The sequence below is a fragment of the Gallinula chloropus genome (assembly GCF_964237585.1).
Source record: "Gallinula chloropus genome assembly, chromosome: 21".
NCBI classification, from domain to species: Eukaryota; Metazoa; Chordata; class Aves; order Gruiformes; family Rallidae; genus Gallinula; species Gallinula chloropus.
Genome location: NC_140106.1, coordinates 5,471,129 through 5,494,944, shown reverse-complemented (window position 1 = coordinate 5,494,944; position 23,816 = coordinate 5,471,129). Strand labels below are relative to the sequence as shown.

Here is a 23,816-nt window from a genome sequence, read left to right as displayed (position 1 = left end):
CCCAGCCAGGGAAATGCCCCCTCCTCCCTGGCACAGCAAACTGGCACCGAGCAGAGCTTGGGCAGCTGGGTGCCATGACCGCCTCTGGGATGGAGATGGGTGGGCACGGGCTGGTGGAGACGAGTAGGACGGTGCCCTGTGTGAGGATGCTCCCTGGGCGCCGGTAAGGCACTGGGTGGGCATCGCCCAGGGAGCAGGGCTGCACAAGGGCACACGTCGTCCGTCCCCCCCCACCCGCCCTGGCTGGGGACTGGGACCAGGCACTGAGCTGGGCTGGAAGGCTTGGTGCTACATGGCACCGCTCTGGTGTCCCTGTGCCTTGGTGGGGAGCCCAGCATGGTACCATGGTACCCCCACACGGTACCCCAGCACGGTGCCCCCCTCCCAAGGGAGCCAAGCACTGGGACAAGGAGCTGCAACCCCCTTCCCCAGGGCATCATCCTGACCACTCCCCAGCACTGCCTAAAACGCAGGGTACCCCAGCACCCTGGACACCAATATGGTGCCGCAGGCACTTGGCAGGCTGTGCCCGGGGAGGGGGGATGGGATGGGGGGGTGGGACGGGGGGGGGCTAAGGCCAGGCACATAACGCCAACGTATTCCCAAAAGGCATCACCACATTATTACTGTTGTTTAATACAACCCCATAGAAACCCCAAGCAGCAGCAGCAGCAATTCTTATCGGGGGGCCCTAAACTGAAAATAGGTTGGGAACATAATTTAAAAAAATAAAACCAGCAAAGTAGCAAAATATATGCTTTTTTTTCTTTTTTTTTTCTCCTTTTCCCCCCCCTTCCTTTTTTTTTTTTTTTATATATATATATTTATATATATATATATAGCAACTGATACCTACCAGCCACTAGAACCTGACTACCCAACCGGTATAGCTCTGGTAACAACAACCCCTTTAAAAAGACATGTAAATATATATTCATATTTATACATATTTTTAGCTATATACATGGGATGTTTGTGGTCAGCACTGGTGGATTCAGCCACCCCTCATGCCCACACTGAGCCTCCTGCTTCCAAGGTACCAGGGAAGGGGTTCGGTCAGCAAAGCCCATCAGTGCTGGCACTGCTGAGCCATGGGGTGGACCAACCCTGGAGCATCTTGAGCCATGAACGCTGTGTGCCAGCAGGAATCCCTCGCCACCAGGTTCCCAGTGCTCCCAACGTTCCCAAAAATCCAGCGCTGGCCTCAGCTTTGTGAGTTTTCCAAGTCGGGGATGAAGCCAGTTCTCCCATGTCCTGCCAGGATGGGTCACCCCAGGAAGGGACAGCACCCCCCACACCCCCCCAGGAGAGGATTTCAGCTTAACCAAGTGGAAAAACATTCCAGCATGGATTTGATGGCAAAGAGGGTTGGCTGGGGGGGTTGGGTTTTTTTTTGAAAAAGTAAAAGAAACACCAAAAAAACCACCCCCAAACCACCAGGATAAAACCTTTGGGGTGCAGAGAGCTCACAGCTATATGGCAGTGGGAGAAGCTGGCATGGGAGGTGGGGGGTCTGGTTAGGTGACGCGCTATGGTCGTGTCTCTGGACCCTTCTTTCTGCAAGAGCTCAGCATGGCTGGGTGGCATCTGGCAGCATCCCACCAGCATGGGCACGGCTTGGTGGTCCCCATGGCACTGGCACCCTGTGGGCACAGGAACCGGCACGGCTTGGGGGTCCCCGTGGCGTTGGCACCCCTCAGTGTCGCTTCAGTCCGCCGTTGGTGTGCTGAGGGGGGAACTTGGGAAGGCACGGCTCGTCTGGGAGAGGGTCGTGGGAGAAAACAGAGTCCTCTCCTGAGGAGCAGGTGGAGCTGCGGGTATCCGGGAAGCCGGGAGAATACTGATCCAACGGCATGGAGAGGTCCAGGTATTCCTGAGAGGGAGGAAGCCCCAGGATGGGCTCAGGTGGGGACTGGGTATCCCTTATGGGAGCGCCCAGCCGTGGGGCCGGGGTGGGTGCAGGTTGGTGGGTGGGGGCTGCCTCTCCTACCTGGTTGGAGGTCATGGCCACGATCCTGTCCAAGTCTTCCACCAGCTGCTTGAAGGTGGGTCTCTGGGAGGGGACGGCGTGCCAGCAGTCCCGCATCATCATGTACCTGGGGGAGGGGCAGAGGGGAGGAGGGCTGAGTGGGCGGGGGACACACACATGGCTGGGGACCCCCGTGGGAGCACAGGAATGCCCAGAGATCCACTCAGGCTGGGACCCACGGCCAGCAAAGCCGCTGCTCTGGGGATTTGGGGCTGATCCCCTGTGTGGAAGGATGGGAACTCCCATCCCTCCTGTGGGAGAGGACATGGGGCTGTTTTGGGAGGGGGTCATGTGTGGAGATGAGCTAGTCCCAGTATCATCCTGGGGTTCGCTCCTGCTGAGAAATAACCAAGGGATCCATGGATTACTGTGAACAGACAGAGCCCATGTGTTTGCAGGGCTGGGAACTGCCATGGAAGTAACTCTGAGCCGACCCCACAGGGAAAGGGAAGTGATGCCGGTCCCTGGCTGGGCTGGGGGGTGTTGGGATGCCAGTGCCCCCCCCCCTCCTTCCCCTCACTCACAGCTCATTGGTGCAGTTGCTGGGTTTATCCATCCTGTGACCTTCCTTCAGCAGCTTGAAGAGCTCCTCGACTGGCACACCGGGGTAGGGAGAGCCGCCCAGCGTGAAGATCTCCCACAGCAGGACGCCAAAAGACCACCTGCCCGGGGCAAACACAGGGCAGATGCTGGGGTACCCGGCTCCCCTGGGGGCTGACACCCTACTTGGTAGCTCTGGGTACCATCAGATGTTCATTTGCTGGGAGGGACAAGCACTAAACCAGCTTTTGATTGGCTCTGCAAGACAAACGAGCCCCAGCACCAAATACAACTTGGATTCAGAATATTTCCATCCACTGGCACTGGAGTAAATTAAATTAATTCAAGTTCATTAAATTAATGGTGAATTAGGAGTGGGACCTAACCTCAGCAAGATGCGGTGACATGGGCAGAGAGAGGGGGCAGCCAAGAAGGACCGTGTCCCCCCAGCTCCCAGCAAAGCACCCAGTGAGGTTCCCCCCACCCTGTGCTGGGAGTTTTGGCTCCCCATCCTCCCCCCTGGGTTTCCCCATCGCTTGTGAAGCCGGGCAGGGAGCCGACATCCTGCAGCTGCTACTCACACGTCGCTCTGGTGAGTGTATATTCGGTCGAACAGAGCCTCTGGAGCCATCCACTTCACTGGCAAGCGACCCTGGGACACAGGACAGCCCCACATCACCTCTGTGTTGCCAGGAACGGGGGGAGATTCGGGAGGGGAGGGGGATGCACAGCCCAACACACCCACACCACCGCCAGCGTGCGTTGGGGCATCCCCAGGCATGGAGAGCGCTGGTGCCTTCGCCCACCCCAGCAAGGCCCCCTCCTTTGTCCCCCAACTCACATTTGTTGTCTTCTTGTAGTAATCAATGTGGTGGATGTCACGGGCCAGGCCGAAGTCAGCGATCTTCATCACGTTGTCCTCGGTCACCAGGACGTTCCTGGCTGCCAGGTCCCTGTGGATGCACTGCCCCGGCACCAGGACGTCAGATGGCCCCGGATGGTTCCCCACAATGAAACAGGCTGGGAGGGAAGGGTGCACCCACCTCCCCCCATCCTTCCCTGAGCCAAACCATCCCACCGCAGCCCCCCCTGGAGCTCCTCACCTTCTTGGAGGCCAAGTACTCCATGCCCCGGGCCACCTGGTAGGCACAGGAGACCAGGTCCTTGAAGGAGAGCTGCTCCTCGGGGACGCGGGTGGGGTTGTAGCAGTACTCCATGCCAGGGGGCCGCCGGGCTTGCAGGTACTCCCGCAGGTTGCCCTTGCTTGCATACTCCACAATCACATAGAGTGGTCCTGCACAGACAGAGCAATGAATGGGGGGACCATGGGGTGGGGGGGCTCTTGTCCCTGTGGGTGCAGGGTCAGACCCCCTCCCAGCAGCTGGAGGGGTTGGCAGAGGGGATACCCCCCCACACCCTGCTTGCACATCCTCACCGTCCTGCGTGCAGGCTCCCAGCAAGTTGATGATGTTCTTGTGCTTGCCGATCATCTTCATCATCTCCATCTCAGAGATGAGGTCGGACAAGTCCTTCTCCGTGGCGTCGGCTACAGCGATGGAGAAGGCAGCGGTTGGTGGGAGCAGGGCCAGGCTGGATTCCCCCCTCCCCTGTGTTGCCAGGACCGTGACATCGTGCCGGGAACCCCCCCATTCCTGCCCCCACTTACACTTGAGCATCTTCACCGCCACCTTGGTCACGCGGTTTGGCTTGTCCTTGTCAAGGCCGATGGCTTCTGCCAGCACCACCTGCCCGAAGCATCCTTCACCCAGGGGCTTGCCCAGGATCAGCCTGGCAGGAGGACAGACACCGAAGTGGGGTGGGGGCCGGCACCACCTCGCTTGCCAGCCAAGGAGAGCATTGCTGATGCCACCAGCCTCCCAAAACCCCTGAGCTGGGACCTCACCTGTCCCGGGGCAGCTCCCACCGCGGGTCCTCGGGGAGCTCGTACTCGGAGACGCCGGCCAGCATGGGGGTGCCGCTGGAGGAGAGGCGCGAGGGCCGCACCAGCATCACGCCCGAGTTCATGGAGGAGCTGGAGTCGGCCGACACCTGCAGCCAGACCTGTGGGTTACCTTCACGCAGCGCCGGGTACCACGGACGGCTGCCCCAGTGGGGATGCTGACCGACACCCTTCAGACCCCAACCCTGCCCACAGCCCCCCCATCCAGCCCCCTCTGCCGGACCCCACGGGTGCTGCTTCTACCTTAGACCCAGATGAATCAACTTTTAATTACACCCCAGCACGCTGATACCATGAACCACACAGCCTGGGAGTCCTCACGTCTCCTCGGTGTAATAAATGCTCTTCTACTTCAACGTGGAACTTCTGACTGCCCCCCCCTCCCCCCCCATCACCCTCGCTGAGCCCTGGGGACGAGGAGGGGGCTGCACAACCCCCTCCCCATTCACTGTGCCACCATGAACAGCCCCCACCTTGCACCATGGATGGCTGGGAGAGGGTGGCACGTGCAAGATGGTCCCAGGTTTGTGGTGTGTTCCCCCCCCCGCATCCATCCTCATCCAAAACCTCCCCCCGCCTCCCCGGGAAGTGTGGGTCTCCTTGGGGGGGGAGGGGGGGAAGTAGGTGCAAACAAACCCCCTCTCTACTTTCTGTTACCTGTCTGCGCAGGGGGATGCTCTTGGCCAGCTTGTGCACGGCCAGCTGGCTGTTGAAGTCTGTCTTCTTGGTGGTGCTCTTCATCTTGTAGATGATGACAGTCACCACCATGCAGGAGATGAGGAAGGCCCCCGTGCAGTAAATGATGATCTCCAGGTAGAGGGGGGACGTCATCATGGCCGGGGTGTCTTCAATAGCTGGGTCGGTGTGAACAGGGCGTTAGCGCCTGCGAGTCCACCCTGGGGTGGGAGGAAACCCCCACCCCTTCCCTGCTTCCTCCCCAGGCTCCGTGGGGACAGGCTTGGGGACATGCTTGGCATCACTGGAGGCTTCGGTGCAGTGCATAGCATGGCTCTGGGGGGGGTGCTGCCCACCCACCCACCCTGGCTGGCGAGGCACATGTGCCCCCCGCCCCTCCCCCCCCCCCCCCCTCCGTGCTCCTTGCTCGTGCAGCTGGGCAATGCCTCTACCACATCCACAGGTGGGATGGGGCCCTGGGCCCCTGGAAGTTGGGAAGTGGGGGGTCAGCGCCTGCATCCCTCAGCTGGGGCTGCACAGGGGATGCTCAGCTGCACCACCTGCAGAGATGGGGCATCGTGGGACCCCAGGGATCGGTCCCCTTCCCAGCTCCTGCACTCGGAGCTGCAAGTCCCCCAGGATCTGAGGTTCCCCAGAATGTGGTTGGGATGGAGGGAGCCATCCCGCAGCACCTCGGAGCTGGGGGAGTCCAGGAGTTAACTGGTAACCACTGGGCAGAGCCTTAGGGCAGAGCAGCCAGAAGCATCCCCAGCAGCAGCGATCTGCCATGGGACCCCCCGCATCGGGTTGGTGGGGAGGGGTATCCCATTCTTGCCATGGGTCAGACCCCACTTCGGTGGGCACTGGTGGCAGAGCGGGGTGTCAGTGCCATGAACAGCTCAGAGCAGCTGCAGCCATGTGACAGGGGTCCAGTGTGGCCACAAACCATGGTGAATCCAGCAGGGTGGGAGCTGCTGCTGACAGCACCCCAAACCTGACCCCCCACCCCCCCAAAAAAAAAAAAGAATAGAGTCTCAGAGAGAGGTGCAAGAGGGAGTGGAAGATTTCTGCCCAGCCTCACACCTGGCTGACAAAGTGGGGCCTGATAACAGGGAAAGTTTTTGGCTGGGAGGCACCAACCACACAGCACCCCAAAAACTTCCCCAGCTGCTGTTATCAGGCGTGGGAACGTGCAGCATTGATGCCTGAGGAGCAGCATCAATGAGGGGAGGGGGGATAAGCACCCCCAGGAGGAGCACAGCATGGCTCCCATGCTGCAGGGCAAAGCCAGCACCCCATCAGGCAGGTGGGCAGCACTGCCAGCACCCCCCCTCCACCCTCACACCAAACCTAGCTGCCCCTCTGGCTGCTCTGTGCTCCAGCTGAGCAGGCAGCGCTGGCTTTGCCCTGGAGCACGGCACAGTCCTGCTCCAGCAGAGCAGCCCCATGTTAAATCCCCCAGGGTATGCATCACCTGGGCCAGGGAGAGAGCAGAAGGGGGGGCACACCCCAATTCAGGGGCTCAAGGAGTGCTCCGTCTGCAGAGGATGACCCTGCAGCTCTCCCACTACGCAGGAACCCAGTGTTGGCTGGGCAGGGGCTGGGGAACGCTCTCTCCCAGCCCGTGATGCATACAGATTGGAAAGGAGGGAGGAAAGGGTGAGGAGGAGGAGTATAGAGTATATACCTTCGAGAACTGTCAACCATGCAGAGTGATGGGAGATCCCAATAGAATTACCCGCCAAACATGTATACTCCCCAGCATCCTCAAATGAGACATTCCTTAAGTGAAGGACCTCCATCTCCTTGTCTGTGGTGTTAACGCCAGCCGTCTGGAAGGAGAAATGGAAGCAAAAAGAAAACGGAGAAGCAAACCACATGAGATCCTCTGGGAAGGCTGCCAGAGAGGAGGGAGAGCCCAGTCTCATTTGCCAGACCCCCGGGGAGCAGACAGAGACCACTGCAGACCTGCTAGAGAGACACCCTCAGGATGACCACTCATCCAGACGGACCTAAGGAGACGCTGGGTAAAACCCTTCACCACACTGAGTGTGCTGCCCATCCGAGCATGCTGGCGTGGGCTGCATGGAGAAATCACCCTCGGGCAGGGCCGGCCAGCTGGCGTGTGGGGTACGGGGGGGACAGGAGGGCGGAGACACGAGGGGATGGAGATGGGGGCATGGAGATGGGGGGAATGGATACAGGGGGATGGAGATGGGGGGATGGACACGAGGGGATGGACATGAGAGGATGGATATAGAGGGATGGAGACTGGGGGATGGACGTGAGGGGATGGAGATGGGGGGAACAGATACAGGGGGATGGACACAGGAGGATGGATATAGGGGGATGGAGACGGGAGGGCATCACAGACAGGGGATGCGGCACCACGTCCCAGCCACATGCACACAGCAAGCCTGGGCTGGCCCCAAGGGCTGTCCCAGCACGTAGGGACCCAGTTTTGGTAGTGCCTGACCAGGCACCCAGACAGTCCCAGTGTCTGCATGATGGAGTGGGAAAGCACACAGGAAAAACAGACACACACAGCGGGGGACACACAGACAGAGAGCACAACACCGAGCCAGCCCTGCTGAGTATTTTTCCATGGTCATGGCACCAGAAACACAGCAGAAACAAGAGAGCCCAGAGTTTGTTTCCCACCGCCGGGGATGGATGGTGTGAGGAAAGACCCCACCAGGCGTCCTTCCCATTACCTTTTGCCAGGGGTCTGGTGACAGTGAGCCACGCAGACTGGCTGGCCTCACCAATATAATTGGAGACCTTACAAACATACTCCCCGCTCTCCTCCTCTGTCACATTATACAGGGTCAGCACCTCCGCATCAGAGCTATTAATCCCCGAGTGCTGGAACAGACCAACAACATGGAGTCACATCGATGGGGTCGGGAACGGCAGCGCCCTGGAGCATCGGCACTGGTGTTGGGGATGCTTCTTCCCTCCCCTTCACCACGGTACCTGCTGCTGGGTGGGAGGGTTGGGGCTGTAATCCTGCTCCCCTCACACCCTTGCCACCCCATCACCTGGCTAGGGACAGCCGTGGGTGTCGGGGGCATGGCTGCGCACCCCTGGGGTCTGCTGGTGTGCGGGGTGAGAAGCACTGGCTGGAATGGATTGGGGGGTTCAGCCCCCCCCCACCTCTAAGCACCCTGCTTGCCTCCCAGGCTAGCCCACCCAGCCCCACAGTGTGTGCCACACTCCCTGCCCACCTCCTCACCCTGTGCCACCTGAGACAGCCTGGCACAGGTTGGTGACAGCTCCAGGCTCCAGCTGCCTCAAGGCCACTCAGCTGGTCCCCAGCCCCAGGGGGGCTCCTCTCGCCCACCAAACAATGTGGCCACCATGCCCCACTTCCACCCCACAGGATGGGAATGCTCGCAGGGATGGGAGAGCTCGCAGGGAGGGCTGAGCTCGCAGGGAGGGCTGAGCTCGCAGGGATGCAGGCTGGGGCATCCCAGCACGTGGCTTTACCTTCAGGATCTGGACGTAGGGCAGGTTGTCGGGGCCGATCTTGCTGCCGTTCACCTCAATGTGCTTCAGCCACTGGATGTGGGGCTGGGGGTCGCTGTAGACCTTGCAGACGAACTCCACGTTGCTGCCCAGGGCCACTGTCTTGTTGGCAGGCAGCCCTGCCTGAAGGATGGGCCGGTGCGGGGACCGCTCTGCAGGACACAGGGCACCTCGCAACGGGGCTCAGGGTACACAGGAAGCACCTGCCCCACACCCTGCAGCCCCCCTGCTCCCCCTCATCCTAACATGAGAACTCTCCAGATGGGGTGGGCACCGATGCACCCAGCAGAACCACAACACCTCCTCATCCCATCCCTCTGCAGCTTGGGGATGGGGACAGGTGAAACCCCAGTGTGGGGATGGGGATGACGGTACCTATTTTGGGGGGGGGGGGGAGGAGGTGGTGGTCAGAGGTCAAACAAACCTAACGAGGGCCCCGGCCATTAACAAAGGGGCTGCCACTGTGGTGAGTCAGCATTAACAAACCCCTTTGTTCACCTCACTGACTGTTCCCTTCAGTTTGCTCAGTGTAATCAAATTAAATCACATTTTTAATGGTTCATTTACTGGCATTTAGAGCAGCTCCACATGTGGAACTGCTCAGACCAGCCTTCCCAGCTGGGAATTATGGCTAATAAGGCGATTAGAAAAAGAAGTTTCTGTCTGCTCTATGAAATTATTTCCACCACAATTAAAAATCCCCAGGATTGGGTTGAGGGGGAACCTTCTGCTCGGGGACCCACTGTGCTGTGGGGATGGTGAGGGTGCCCTGACCCCGTGAGCGCTCCCCCATCCCCATCTTTGGGGCCTGGACCTGATGATCTCTCCAGGTCCCTTCCAACCCCTACAATTCTGTGATTCTGGGATCTTTGAGGGGTGCAACACCTCTTTCTGCTCAGGTAAGGGTGTCGGGGGATGGGGTAAGCTCTCCCAGCTCCTCACCCACTACATCCAGCTGGTAGGTGTGGTTGATGCTCCCGTATTTGTTCTCCACGATGCAGGTGTAGTTGCCCTTATCAGATGGCACCACCGAGTCCATGATGATGCTCCAGGTTGCGTAACGGACCTAGGGGCAGGGTGGGGATGAGGACAGAGCCCGTTACGTGCGAAACACCCAGCCCTCACTCCTGCTCACACCAGAGCTGGCTCAGCAAACCTCGCCCCCCCAGCCCCCACCATCCAGGCAGGACATAAATCTCCCTTTGAGGTCACCTTTCCCCTTTTCCTGCAGCGGGACTGTAATTGCTCCCAGCTGTCCCAGGACAGCCTCTCGCCACGCAGCCAACTGCGCCGAGAAGCAGATGTTGTGAGCTGAGCACGATGGGCTCCCCCGGCCCGCGTGCAGGGACACCCCCTCTCTGGCAGCCCCAGCGCGTGGAGGGAACAGACCAGCATTGTTCCCCCTGCCACTGCGGCCCCGGGAAGAGCCGCTTTCCCCCCTGGTTGGCCCCGAGGTTTGGACCCTTTGGTGAGGGGGCATCGTGTCGGTCAGCAGGCAGGGTGCAGTCTGTGTGTCTTACACCCAGGACATGGATGGATGAGCTGCTGACAGGGCACCTTTCCCCTGGACGGGTGCCAGTGAACTGGGATGCATGCTGGCTATTTCTGCATTTCACCCCCATTAGCTATCCAGGCCACCGCTGTCATCGGCCAGGGAGCCGTGACACTGCCAGCAGCCCCTCTCCTCCCTGCCCATGACTCCATGTCCCTCCCCAGGATGTTGCTCTGTGGAGCTGTGATGTGGCCACATTCCTGCTCTGCATCGCTGGCACCCAGCTGCACTCGCAGGGCCATGGCCAGATCCAGAGGGAGCACCCAAAACCACAGCCCCACAGCACCCATCCAGGCTGGCACAGGGGTCCCACCCTGGGGTGGGGACACCCACCAAGGCCCGTGAGCCCCGGGCAGGCTGCTACCCCACTCCGGAGAGATGTAAAAAGGGGACAGCGATGAGGGGGGGGGGGGGGCAAACATAGCCCCCACACAGGCCAGAGCATTCTCCCCACCAAACCAGGACTCCTGGGCTGCTGGCACAGCCCCTGTTGACCATTGATGGGTGAGGGAGGGGTTCTCTCAAGCTGTCCAGCTGCCTACCCCCCTCCAGAGCCCCCCATGCCTGCCGGGGATGCCGAGAACCCCTCTCCTCGTCGGGGGGGATTAGCGCAGCCGGCGAAGGCAGGCTGGCTTCACCCACCCCCTCCCCCAGAGGTCGAGCTGGTGCAAACATGACCCAGAAGCAGGTCACTGCCGTAGGGTGATTTTCCAACAGGAATGTCAGAGGGGCCCATCTGCCCCCGCTGCGGGCTGTGTGGACAGGGGGCTTGGTGCCTCTTAAGCTGCAGAGCCCCTTCCCAATCCTCCCCCTCCCCACGCTGCCCCAGAACAAGCCCACCGGGCCCTTGAGTGGCTCTGGGGCTGAGCAGCTGCCTACAACAGCAGTTCAGGCAGGGCCAGGGGCTGCCTCCCTGTCGCACCCGCAGGGTGCTGCCCTCCACCGCCCCGGAATCCCCCCGAACCAGCCCCGGTACCTTGTAGCCCCCGATGCGGTGGTCAGGTTTGAACTCCTTGCCGTTCTTCAGCCAGCGCAGGGTGGGGTTGGGGGTCCCACTCGAGGGACACTTGAATTTCACCGTTTTGGCAGCAGGGACAGCGTGGAGCTTCTTCTCCATCTTCTCAGGATAGGTCCAATAGGGAGCGATGGCCTCTGGGGAGCAGAGGTGGGTGAAGGGGGGTGTGCGTCAGCAGTGGGTACCCAGCCAAACCAGAGCCTCCCAGCATTTAAGAGATTTAACCCTGAGGATGCCCAAGGAAGCTGAAGTGGTGCAGGTGGCTAAGTGTGGCTCTGGCAGGGAAGGGAGCTCCTGGGCACGGGGGCTGTTATCCAGCTCGGGGAAGAGAGGCAATGCCCCATGCACAAAGGAGCCTCTGCTTTGGGAGGTGCATGCTCAGCATGATGGCTGCAGCAGCAGGTACCCCAACATAGCTGTGCCAGCACCTCCCCTTACTCCTAGAACCCCAACCTGCTCCCCCCACCCAACCTCTGCCACTGCCAGACGCCCAGGGTGACACTCAGCTTCCCATCACCATCCCCAAAGAAAGGCCAGGGCAGCAAACCCATCCCACACATACGGTTGGGCTTGGTGTTATCTGCCTCCTTCTCCTCCGAGGAGGAATCGTCTTCATCATCATCATCCTCTGCGGAAGGGAGCGCATCTGTAAGAAAAGAGAAGGCCCAGCTGAACATCCACACACGGACCCTTCCCTTCCCGAGAGGGGACCAGAGCATCACAGGCTGGTGGTGTGGGATTTGCCAGGCAGGGGGATGCAGGGATCCCGGCGATCCTGGGCAGGAAGGTGCGGGAATCATGGTGATCCCAGGCAGGGGGGTGCAGAGATCCCAGTGATCCCGGGCAGGGAGGTGCAGGAATCCCAGCGATCCCGCGCAGGGAGGTGCAGGGATCCCAGCGAACACTGGCACGGCTGGGGCTGACAGTGCCTCCTGTCTTGTCCCAGTGCTCACAGCCCAAGGAGATTGTGCAGTAATGTGTGCCTGGAGGTGCTTTCAGAGCCGTGCCCCATCACAGCTCCTCACCCCAGTGCCACCAACCCCTGGAGCAGCAGCCAAAACCCAGCACAGAACCACCCCCAAGTCTCCACAGACACCCCCCCAACCCTGAGCCATTGCTATTCACCAGCCTCACGCTCCATCAACACCAACACAGACCTTGGCTCACGCTCCGTGTGTGCCCAAACCTAGGGGCAAGCCCCACAACCCACTCCCCCCACCCCAAACCCCATGCAGACAAACAGCCAACAACCTCCAGCCGCTTCTCCCGTGGGAATTTGCTGCACCATGCTGGTAACTCCTCTGGGCACCCCCAAAACTGCCCTGAACTCACCGCGCAGCCGGATGGGTCCGCGCTCGGCACCCGGTGCACGTTGCCAGTGAGCATGCAAAGGCGTGTGCAGGGCAGCCTGCTCCTGGCTCCACAGCCCAGCCCCAGGGGGGCTGGCTGCCCCTTCTCTCTGCTCCCTCTACAAACCTGAGACGTTCACGGAGAAGTAGGTGGTCTCGCTTCCCGAGGGGCTGTTGGTCATGCAGGCATAGAGCCCCGAATCCTCAGGCACCGCATCCCTGACCTCTACCTCCTCCCCAGTAATACGGGTCCGGTTGTTCTCAGCCAGTTGGATGCCGTCACGCACCCAGTTGATGCTCTGGACGTCATCCCTCAGCCGGCAGCGCAGCTGGAGGAGGTCGCCGGGGTGGGCAGAGTAGGACTCCACTTCGATTTTTGCTTTGGGCAGAACTGGAGGAGTTAGGAGAGAGAAGAAAGGGGAAAAGGAAAAGGGGGGGAAGAGAAAAGAAATAGAAACCAAAGGAAACCATGCTGCTGCTGCTGCTGCCACCATGGCGTGTTAATGAGGCAACATGCGCTGCTGGGATGCTCCTGCTGCGGCACCGAGGACCCCAGGGGAGAGGAGCCAGTGGCTGCGGAGCAAAGGCTGTGAGCACCCCAAGCAGCACCAAGCGCTTCACCCCCCAGGCAGGACCCTCTCGGCAGCAGGGGCGGGGGTCAAACCCCCTCCCACACACCCCTCGGTGTCAGCACTGCTCATCCCAGAGGGAGCGTGCCAAAGCAGGGGCTTCAAAATGGGGGAGAAACAGGCAACTTGAGGCATCCCCAGGAGCATCCCACATCCCTGCTGGGCTCTGACACCAGGATCCCCACCACCAAGCCAACGAAGCAGGCCAGGGTCCCCATGCCACCAGGACCCTTGCCCCAGTTAGAGCACTTTGGGGCAGGAAGGCCAAGGACACGGAGGGGGGATGGAGGAGCAGGGGCAGGGGGGCTGCGCAGGACAGCAGGCAGGAGAGCGAGGGGCTGCGAGAGCGGCATCACTGGCAAAGGTCAGCCCAGGGGAGCTCCGGCAAAAACAGGTGCCGGGCACGGCCTTCCCATCCTCAGAGAGTGCTGCAGCTGCTCCCCGGTGCGACATTTGTGTGAGCAGCACAAAGATCCTTTCTCTCCACCCCGCTGCTGCTGTGTGAGGTCCCCCCAGGGCCCCAGTAGCACGGGCACGACTCCGTCCTCCAGTGCTGCGCTCTGTGGAGATGAGCCACTGGCTCTCCCTGTCCCGGGCTTGGTGAAGGCAACTGGGTTTCAAACCATCTCTTCAGGTTTTTGTGGCCTGAGGATTCAGGGAGCTGCAGCTCCACAGGCACCGGGGACTCCCTGCGATGCTGCGGATGCAGCGTGAGCATCACGCCAGGCACACCCGGCACAGAGGGGCACACAGCGCTGCTGTGGGTGATGCTCTTAGGGCCAGAGCTTCTTGGCAGCATCCTGTAAGGAAGCACCACGCTTTCCCTGCACATCTGGACCGGTGGTGGGCATGCTTGGAGCGAGCTGACAGCAAGAGATGGTGGTGTCAGGGCTGGGGGGAGCATGGCTGAAGGTGTCCACAGCACAGCTGCTCTGCATCAGAGGGGTCCAGAGCTGGAAAACCACCAACCCAGCAGAAACAGTGGGGAAACACTCAAATTTTGGCAGCTCAAGAGCTGTTCCCCCAAGGACCACGGTGCTTGGCAGGTACACAGCCCATCCACACCAGGCTCTGGCCATGGGGGTGAGAGCAAAGGCCTCGGGAGCTGGAGGTGCATGGCAATTAGCAGAACAGCAGCTAACGAACACCCACAGCATCCAAGAGAGCAAACACACCTTATCACCCTCACCTCTCCTCATCAGCCTCACTTCTTGGCACCCACTGAGCCAGACAAGCACAACCACCCCCCTCCTCCATCTCACACACCCCTGAACAGCTCGAAAGCCAGCATGGGGTGGTCTCTGAACCTTCCTGGCTGCACATCACCCTGTGCCAGTGCAGGCAGGGAGCGCAGCCTGGCAGCAAAGCAGCGCGGGGGCTGCGGCCATCACCGTGGCATCGCTCCTTCCTCCCAGGACCTGCTGAAAATGAAAGCTCAACCCGGCTGAGATTCTCCTTTAGGGCATCACGAGCTGCACTTCACTTTCGGGCTGCTTTTCAGGGAAAACATCCCAGGAGCAGGTCCAGGGTTTCTCCTCTAGCCGGGGAAGCATCGCTTTCCTCAGAATACCAAACGCCAGAGCTCTGGATCCATCAGTAAGGGGTGACAAAGTGGTTCAACTGGGAAGGTGAAGATGGGTGGGGGTCCCTCTGGTGGCTAGGGGGAAGGGTCTTGCTTTTGCAGTCCTGTTTCCCCCTGGTTTTCAGGGATGGGCGCTTCCAGGAGCTCTGACCTGTGTCGCAAGCAGTCAGTCTCAGGCAACGCGGCAGGGACGTCCCGTGTCCGTCCGTCTGAGCACCACGGGACTTGGTAACACACCATCTTCCCATCCCTCCCCGTTCCCTTCTCAAACAGAGCAAGGTCAACAAGCGATAAACAGCCAGGAAAACCCAACCCCAAACATGGAGCTCTTATCTGCACTTATCTCACTCCCTCCACCCCCCCCCTGCGCACAGGTCTGCCCCTCCCCACCACCACCAGCTCCTTATCTCAGTAACCTGAGGAACGTGGCTGGAGCTGCCAAGGACCCTTCACTACCCACACACAGACACACACAGACACACACACACACGTCCCCTGATGTCCCCAACGCCTGTCCAGAGAGTTGGGCATCCCATGGCTGCGGTGCCGAGGCATGGTGGGTGCTGCAGAACCCTTGCTGGGCCAGGATCAGTTCCGGGCCACCCCTCCAAGTGCCACCACTCCTTTGAGGCCATCAAACCGCTCCTCTGGGATGGAGAGGGGGGGATGAGGAGGGAGGGGGGGGATCAGCCAGCGTGTGGCCAGATCGCTTTTCAAAGGCAAGCAGCCCCCTCCCCCAGCTGCCCCCGAGCCAGAGGCTGCTTTGCATTAATGGCATGACAGCCGAGGCGTTGAGGGTGATGGACAGGAGAGGGGAGGCAGAGGGCAAGGCAGGACCCTGCCCTTTGGTAACCCAAAGCACATCTCTGGCACTGGGGATAAGGTGGAAAACATGGCATGGTGGGAACGGCCAGGAAACCACTTCACTGGTTAACGAGTATGTCCAGGTTAGCTCACCCTCCGGGCCAGAGCGGGGCTGGGACAAGCATGTGGGGCTTGGATGGTGATGCTGTGGGGCAGCCCTGGCAGGCAGACAGTGCCATGGGTGCTGCGATGGCTCCATTCGTACCAGGATGGCTCTGCTGGCACCAGGATGGCTCCACTGGCACCGGGACAGCCCAGCTCACACAACACCCAACGAAGCACAGAAGTCCCCTTGGAAACACAGCCTCCCTAAAACCTGGGATCACAGCAGCACACCCAGAGCATCACAGCCCAGGGCTGCCCCTCACCTCCTGGGAGCAGCCATCAGCACGAGCCCTCCTTACTGGCGTGCCCCCCACGTATGATAATGAGGGCCAGCCCGTTTGATCACTGGACTCCATCAGCCTGAAATGTCTCTTTCAAAGGTCCTGCTTGTCTGTAACCTAAACCAAGGCACCAGGTGCAGCCCCTCCGCAGAGCCGCAAGACCGGCCGGCTGCTCCCATCAGGGTGTGAGGGGACCCCCCTGAGCAGGCCCGTTAGCCAAAGTTTAATCAGCCAGACAAACACTTGGCTCTCCTCCCCGGGGCCTTTGCCTGCCCTCCTTTGCACTGCCAGGCTCTGGATGCTCCCCAGCATCTCACAAAGGTTGGTGGGCACTGGGTGATCCATCCCCAAGGTGGGTGGGATTCCTCTCCCCAGCAGTGCCAGGCTGCAGTGGTGGGATGCTGCAGGGCTGCTGATCTAACCTCAACTGGGCCCTTTTTAAACTTAAAACTCTTCGAACTGGGGAGGTAGGACCAGCTCTCCAGTATGGATTCTTGCAGGGTGCCCTGCTAACAGCCCATGGGGAGCCCTGATGCCCGGGTGAAGGGCAGCTCCAGCCCCAGCTCATCGCTCCTCTGCTTCCAACCGAACCCAACAAGCAGACCCACACCGGAGCAGGGGGTTAATTATCACTTCATTCCAGCGTCGGAACGGAACCAAGAGCGGGGCCAAGGCAGATGGAGAGTGTCACCAAGTGCCCCTAACTGTCACCGGGGCCCCCATCGGGATCGGTCCCTAGTTGGGGACAGAACCCCGAGGCAGTAGCAACACACATCAACCCTCCACGACCCTCGGCGAAGCCCCGGCACCCCCTTTCCCCCCCCTCCAGTCCCCCCCAGGGCACGCACACAGCGGCTGCAGCCCCCGGCAATAAAGCGGCCAACAAAGCGGCGCGGGGGACAATGCGGGCGGGGGGCGCGGGTCCGCGGCGGCCGGTTGCCCTGGAGACCCCAGCGGGGCTTTCCGAAGGTATTTCCTGAAGAAAAAGCACACACATGCCTGGCAGCCCCGCTAATCCCAACAGGAAGCGCTTACCGGGACGCGGGGATTGGCTTCTTTCTTATTTAAAAAGCTCCTTTCCCTGCCGCGCCCCCGCGGAGGGGCGGGGGAGGGAGCAGGGATGGGGGGCGGGGGGGATGCTCCCCAGCAGCAGCCCTGCATCCCGGCTGCTGCCCTTCCCCGGGCAAGGGATGCAGCTGGGAGATGCTAGAAGGGAAGCATCGGGAGCACAAGGCACCCGTGGTTCTTTTTGGGGCTGGGGGAGTCTCAAAGGGCCACTGGCTCCTTCCGCGGGGGGCGGGGGCTCTGGGCATCACTGGGCCTTCCTGATCGAGCCAGCTCGGGGAAGCAGGGTGCTGCCGCCGCTCCGGGCTGCTCCCCCAACTCTCGGCCCCTGGGGATGGGTGTGCTGCTCCAGACCCTGCGCAGCAAATGAAGCAGCACTTAATTAACAATCTGGGGGAATAAATCCACCCCTTACCACCCCCCTCCCATCATGCAGGGACACCCCCGACCACACTCACTGCTCTGCAGCAGAGAGGGACCCTTGGGGGCAGCGGGGACGGGGGCGAGCAGACACTCACCCATCAGCTCCCCCTGCCACGGGGATCCTGCCCATCCTGGGATGGGGCGGAGGGCTCATAGCAAACACCCCAACCCACGCTTGTGCCTGTGGTTTTGTCTCTGCCCAGGCCCTGTCTCACTGCTGGTGCAGGCAGAGCTCCCATTCCTCTCCCCACACCTCTCCTACACAGCCCCGGATGGGTGCACGTGGGGGCTCGCCAGCCCCCCAAGGGATACAGGGACACGCCCTCACACCTCCCTCCATGCTTCAGCTCGCTGTGACGCAGCTCTGCAGCCCCGGCTCTGGCAGAGTAGAGCTCTCCTGCCTTTCCCAAAGACTCATATTTCTTTTTTCCCCTCCTCAATTAAGGGCTGAGTGGCAGCATCCAAGTGGAAAGGCGGGAGGCGGGGAACAAAGCCTGGGGGGCAGGCGGGGAGGGGAAAGCCCCCGGGGTGATGCCCGGGGGGGGGGGGGAGCTGGGGACAGCAATCGAGTCTGGGGGACAGGAGAGTCTTGGAAGGGGGGGGGGGGAGGGGGGGGGGGGTGCGCTGCTGGCTTCCCCCCCTCCCCCCCACCACCACCTCCCCCAAGCTCCAGTAAGGATCCTGGGCTGGTGCCATCAACAGCTTCAGGGCTTGGCAGGGCACCTCCGAGGGCTCCAGCCAGGAGTTGGCTACTCCAAACCCCATCCCCTGGGGCAAAGGGTGGGGAGACTGAGCTGCAAAAACAAGGTGTTGGGGGGGTTGGACAGCAGGGAAATGGGGAGACACAAAGCCAGAGGTCAGCAGCCCAGCCAGGGAGCAGTGGGGATAAGCCAAAGCCCCTTGCTGAGCATTCGCTGGGGATGCTGAGGGGGGTACAGATGTGCCAAAGAGCCCCAAAGATCTTGGCTGCGGAGGAGGAGCAGAGCCCCACACTCAGAGGTCCCCAGAGCTCCCAGGCTGAGCACGCTTCCAGCCCTGGACTCTAGGAGGGTCCGGAGCAAGACCCCCACCCCCCAATGAACAAGGCACAACAAAACCCTGGAAACCAGCCCCTTCCCCGGGGGGAAGTTAAGCACACAACCAACTGGGAAGACAGGAGCACCAGCAAATGGGGCAGGGCAGCCCACCATCCCAACGGGGGCTCAGCCACACAGGGAAGGGGCTGCAGCCCCAGAGTCCTGCCAATTCCCCCCCTTCTCCCCAGCACTGGGGTGGCCGTAGGGGCTCAAGGTGCCCCAAAACAAGCTATACACACACACACACACACACACACACACACACACACTCACACACTCACACACCCCCCCCCAAGCAGGGATGAGCTGGTGGAGATGCCTGAACAGCAGCGAGGACAATAGCAGACAGGGAGAGCCCCTCAGCAATTTTCTGCAGGTTTCTATTTAACCTGAAGACAAAGAGCAGCTTTGTGAGGGAGGGTGATGGAGGTTGCTCATGGAAATTTCTTGGCTTCTCTCCCCCCCCCCCCCCCACGGTCCCCCTCCCTTAACTCAGGGGTTTGGGGTGGGTTGGGTTTTTTTTAACCACCTCCAAATTTAGGTAACTATAAAGAGCAGTAAGTGCCCATTAATGTTTTATTTGCTGCAGATTTTTGGAGTAACAGGAGCCATCTCCTGACAAAGGCAGAGTTCCTCCCCCCCCCGCCCCAGCTCCCCTCCAAAGCCACGAGGAGAGGCGGGCCGGCCATTGGAAACCTCCTCTGCAGCAAGGCAGGGGCCACCGGCCGGGCGCGGGGGATTACTGGCTCTCTGAGAAGGGAGCTTAGCTGCCTCAGAACCGGGAGTAAACTGAAACCCCATAAACAGCCAGAACAAAGTAGGGGAAAGCTGCTGCCTCCGCTGCGGAGGGGACCCGGGTGCGGCCGCCGCTCCCCGGCACGGGCGATGCTCCTGAGGGGGCAGCCATGGTGAGCCTGGTCCCAGGGGATACGATGCCCTACAGCGGGGAAGCCAAGCTTCCCTGCATATCCCCCGTGGGATCCCAACATCTTCCCTGGGGACAGAGTCTGCAGCCCCCGTGGGATCCCAAAATTTTCCCTGGATGGAGTCTGCAGCCTCCATGGGATCCCAGCATCTTTCCCTGGGGGCAGGGTCTGAAGCCCCCATGGGATCTCAAAAGTGTCCCTAGGGGGGCAGAGTCAGCAGCCCCTATGGGATCCCAACATATTCCCCAGGGTGGGGTCTGTAGCCCCTATGGGATCCCAACATCTTCCCTGGGGTGGGGTCTGCAGCCTGCCCTGGTAGTTGACCTGCAAGGTGCTGGTGGGGTCCTGGCCGGGGATCCTGGCTCAGCACCAGCTCTTCCCATCCCACACGTCCTTCCGGGAACGTCTTGTTCCCAGCAGCCGTCCCCAGGGCCGGGCTCTGCCCCAGCCAGGCTCCTGCTGTGGCACTAATTGGGCCGTCCTGGTGAGAACCGTGTCGGGAACCGTTTCCAGGGGTTATTGTTAGCCCTGGCATGAGGCTGGCGAGGAACCAGCTCCCTCCTCTCCATCGCTCCTCCTCCATCACCACTCCCCAGACACTCCAGGGTATGGGGGGGGGGGGGCTGCAGAGCCCCTCACGCACCCCAAAACCCATCTCTGCTCAGATTAACCAGAGGATATGAACACCCACACATCATTCCCACTGCGACCGCTGGGGCCAGCTCTCCCTGTGGCACCAGAGCCATCATCCTTACCCCAAACATCACCAGGAAACCTCTTCCAGGAAGAGCAGTCTCCTGAGAAAAACATGTTTACTGCCCTCAGCTGCCTTATTTACGGAAGCAGGGAGTGAGTGTGCCAGCAGAAACATCCCAGGGATGCTCCCTGGGCAAGATGCTCCTCTGCCTGGGCAGAGGACACCAGGGATTGTACACAGCTTATGGGATGTATCCACAACCTGGGTAGCGACTCCTCAGCTCAGAGGCACCAACCCCAGCCCTCCAGCCACAGCATCACAGCATGCTCCCAACCGGGATCCCCCCAGCCATTCCCCACCACAGCCAGCGTGGGGACCCCAGCTCCATCACACTCCTCACCATTGCCAGCTCCCACCCCAGTTCCTGAGCTGCAACGGGTCCACGGGCACGGGGAAAGCTCACCAGGCTACCGGGCACAGCAGCACCGTGCCCACACTGGTGGCACCAGCAACCAGCTTCTTGGGGTTTTGGTGGGAGGGAAGAGGGAAGGGAGAGCAAGCCTGGAAAGTGAAGCAGTATCCCACAGACCAGACATTCTTGGGTAATTAAAACCAAAAGGCAGGCAGGCAGGAGTCCCGTGCGGCAGTGCCTGCTCTGTTTATTCTCCACCTCACCAAGGGGAAGGACGGGGCTTTGAAATGCTAGAGCAGGGCTTTTTGTTGGGGCTGGCTGTCTCCAGGCCCCACTCAGCCCATCCATTGCATCCCTGGGTACCACCCCACCCCTGGATACCACCACACTCCAGAGCTTTGGAGGGCTGTGGCAGAGCAACCCCCCAGCCACCAGCCCTTGCAAGACATTTAGGGACAAGCAGTGAAAAGTGAGAGGGATGTCCTGAGCTCTCCCCATCCTGGTGATGCCTCGTGGAGATCAGGGCTGTAGGAACCACTGGACCCAGCCCCGGCTTTGACCCAGCCCTGGCTTTGACCCAGCCCTGTGGGCATTCCCCATCCCTGGGGGTGTCCGTGGGGTGCGTTCATCCCACACACCCCCAGCCAGCAAAGCCTGCACCCATCCCCTGCACCCAAATCCTCGTGCCACCCGCTGAGCCCAGGATCACCCCAGCATCACGCAGCGCTGGCAGGCAGCTTCACAGACATCACAGGTCATCACAGGGAGGTGCCACAACATACAGTGACCCCCACCCCCATAGACAAAGACACAGCCCCTGGGGCTTTGTACCCATCCCCAAACCAACAACGTTAGGTTTTGCCATCATTTCCCTCCCCAGTTTAAAACCTTCATGGGTGATGCCGGAACCACACACGCGCTTCTTGTACTCAGGACATCCTGTGCCACGTCCCCACCAAGGGGGACAGCTCTGAGGCATCTGGGGGTGACTGCGTGGCACTGAGCCCGTGCCAGGGGACGTGCCTGTGTCCCCGCTGCAGCCCCATGGCCAGACCTCGTGCCACCCTCGTGCCACCCTCGTGCCACCCTTGTGCAAGGGACGCCAGCTTATCTTATCGCGAAGGACGAAGGAGCCGGTGCTCCCCGGCACAGCCAGGGTGATTGGTGGGGGTCTTACCTTGGTCGGGCAGGGTGGGAGCCGGCCTGGCAGCGGAGAGCGCGGCTGTGACCAGCACAGCCCAAAGGATGAGGCACCTCCAGGTAAACATCCCACTGCTGCGGCTACTGCTCGGCGACTGGGCTCCACAACTCCCACTCCATGGAGACCCCGGGCTGGCCCCGGGAGGGCGCGGGGCAGGGGGGTCTCCGCTGGGTTGTCAGCCCCTCCAAGCTGCGAATGAGGAAAGCAGAGTCAGGGCAAGGTGAGATGCAACCCCCACATCCCCACCACCCAGCCCCCTTTGTGCACCGCACGGCTCCACGGGTGGGATGTGCTCACTGTGGCACGTGATGCTCCTTGAGCATCCAGCCTGGGTAGCTGGATCCTGGATCCACATCGACAGGTCCCTGCAGACCCCTCCACAGCCTCAAGTGACCTGGTGCTGACTGGCAGGGTTATATTTTCCTCCATAAAAGCTCTGATGCCCCCCAGCCTCTCTCCCTTGTTCCTACAACATCTCTGGCCCCAAACACCCCACGCAGTGCTGGGACCCAGCTGGGGACCCCAGGACCAGAGAGAGGAGAACTGCTGGCAAAGCAGAATCCAGCACAGCAACATCCCCCAGAGCAGTGGAAGAGATTTTCAAATGCCAGTTCAAGCCCAGGAGGTTTCTGCAACCCCTACAAATCGAAACACCACAGAAACTTTTGAAGCAGACACCCTCTTGGCCTGTGCCAGGTCATCACCACGTGGCAGCTCCTGGAAACTTCATCCTTTAACTCTGCTCAGATGAAAAACAATCTCCAAATTTTGGCCAAGGTCTGTGGGACAGTAGAGATGCTCCTGCCAGGCTCTGAAAGGCCCCACTACCCGCAGCTGGGAAATGCCTCCCAGCTTCTCTCCCTTGTTCCCACAATATCTCTGGCCCCAAACACCCCACACAGCACCGGGACCCAGCTGGGGACCCCTGGGTGCTCCAGGACCAGCAGCACCCTGCTCTGTCGCAGCTGACCCAAGATTTGGCTGAGGTGAATCCTATATTATCCAGACCAAAACCTGACATCACCCACATTACTGCACACCCCCCCCCCCCCCGCCCCCCCAAACAAAATCCTGGTGCAAAACCCCCAGCTCCTCCATCCCCTATAGAATCTATAGAGCATGCACACAGCCACCCCCTATGGAAACCCCTTCCTGGAGCAGAAGGGGTTAGCTGGTGCCTCAGCCCCTCTCCCACGTGCAGCAGATCTCTTTCCACCAACAGCTGTTTTCGGAGCGGCTGTGCAGGGAGAAATCCCCCAGCTTCCATGGCCAACACCGCAGGGTTTGCTCTCATCCCTGCCAGCTCTCACGCCAGGCTCTCCAGCTGCCCATCCCCTTGGGTCCCCATTCCCTTCCCATGCCAGGGGACCGCTCTGTGTGTGTGGGGAAGGCATCACAGACAGGTTTTGGCAAAGGGTAACCCAAGCAGAGCTTGATCCCAGCTCAAGGTGCCCCAGGGATATGCCCTCATCCCTCCTTCCCACCATGCCGGGAGCAGGGAGTTCTGCCAAAGCACGTTGGAGGGGGGATGCTGGAGCCAGAGCCCAAACCCAGCCACCCCTAGCCAACTGCTGTCAGCAGCGGGGATGCAAAGTGACCCCCCCCCCCCGCCACACTCCACCCCCGCGACACATCTGCGACTGGAGATGGAGGTCCTGACACAGGCTGTGCTTAATGGTCCCACTGGGCTTTGCTGAAGGTCTCACCAGTGAGATCTCTGCCCAGTTCATTACACAACCCAGCACGGCCACGCTGCTCCAGCCAGGGCGCTGCTGGCGACGGATGCTCTGGGATAAGCTCAAGGACCAGGGCGTGGGGGGCGATGATGCCATCCCCAAAACCCTCTTCCAGGCTCACATCCCAGGGCAGTGCCTGTACCTCCATGGCCCATTGCCCTCACTGAATAT

At 60.8% G+C, this 23,816-nt stretch overlaps 1 protein-coding gene across 2 annotated transcripts; it reads right to left on the bottom strand.

The window, feature by feature from the left end:
* Positions 1-249: 249 nt before the first annotated feature.
* FGFR1 (fibroblast growth factor receptor 1) lies at positions 250-22,003 on the bottom strand. Of its 2 annotated transcripts, none has more exons than XM_084273918.1 (17): positions 21,886-22,003; positions 12,776-13,039; positions 11,862-11,945; positions 11,261-11,436; positions 9,675-9,798; positions 8,694-8,884; positions 7,919-8,069; positions 5,187-5,383; positions 4,473-4,630; positions 4,236-4,357; positions 4,005-4,115; positions 3,673-3,863; positions 3,411-3,533; positions 3,151-3,221; positions 2,554-2,691; positions 1,991-2,096; positions 250-1,873 (listed from the first exon to the last, which is right to left on the bottom strand). In XM_084273918.1, exons 1-17 carry the CDS (start codon positions 21,974-21,976, stop codon positions 1,697-1,699), a joined length of 2,475 nt encoding a protein of 824 aa, XP_084130044.1. In that variant the 5' UTR covers positions 21,977-22,003; the 3' UTR covers positions 250-1,696. The 2 variants fall into 2 exon arrangements, with proteins under 2 accessions (XP_084130044.1, XP_084130045.1); XM_084273919.1 differs by lacking the exon at positions 7,919-8,069 and adding an exon at positions 6,892-7,036.
* Between the last annotated feature and the right edge of the window lie 1,813 nt (positions 22,004-23,816).

Bases quoted from the DNA above. Each gene is read 5' to 3' on its own strand.
- FGFR1 (XM_084273918.1), bottom strand. From the start codon at position 21,976: ATGTTTACCTGGAGGTGCCTCATCCTTTGGGCTGTGCTGGTCACAGCC. The intron at 5,384-7,918 runs GTAATGGGAAGG...ACACCGACCCAG, and splicing joins CACCAGACCCCTGGCAAAAG to CTATTGAAGACACCCCGGCC. The intron at 4,116-4,235 runs GTAAGTGGGGGC...CCATCGCTGTAG, and splicing joins GGCGGTGAAGATGCTCAAGT to CCGACGCCACGGAGAAGGAC.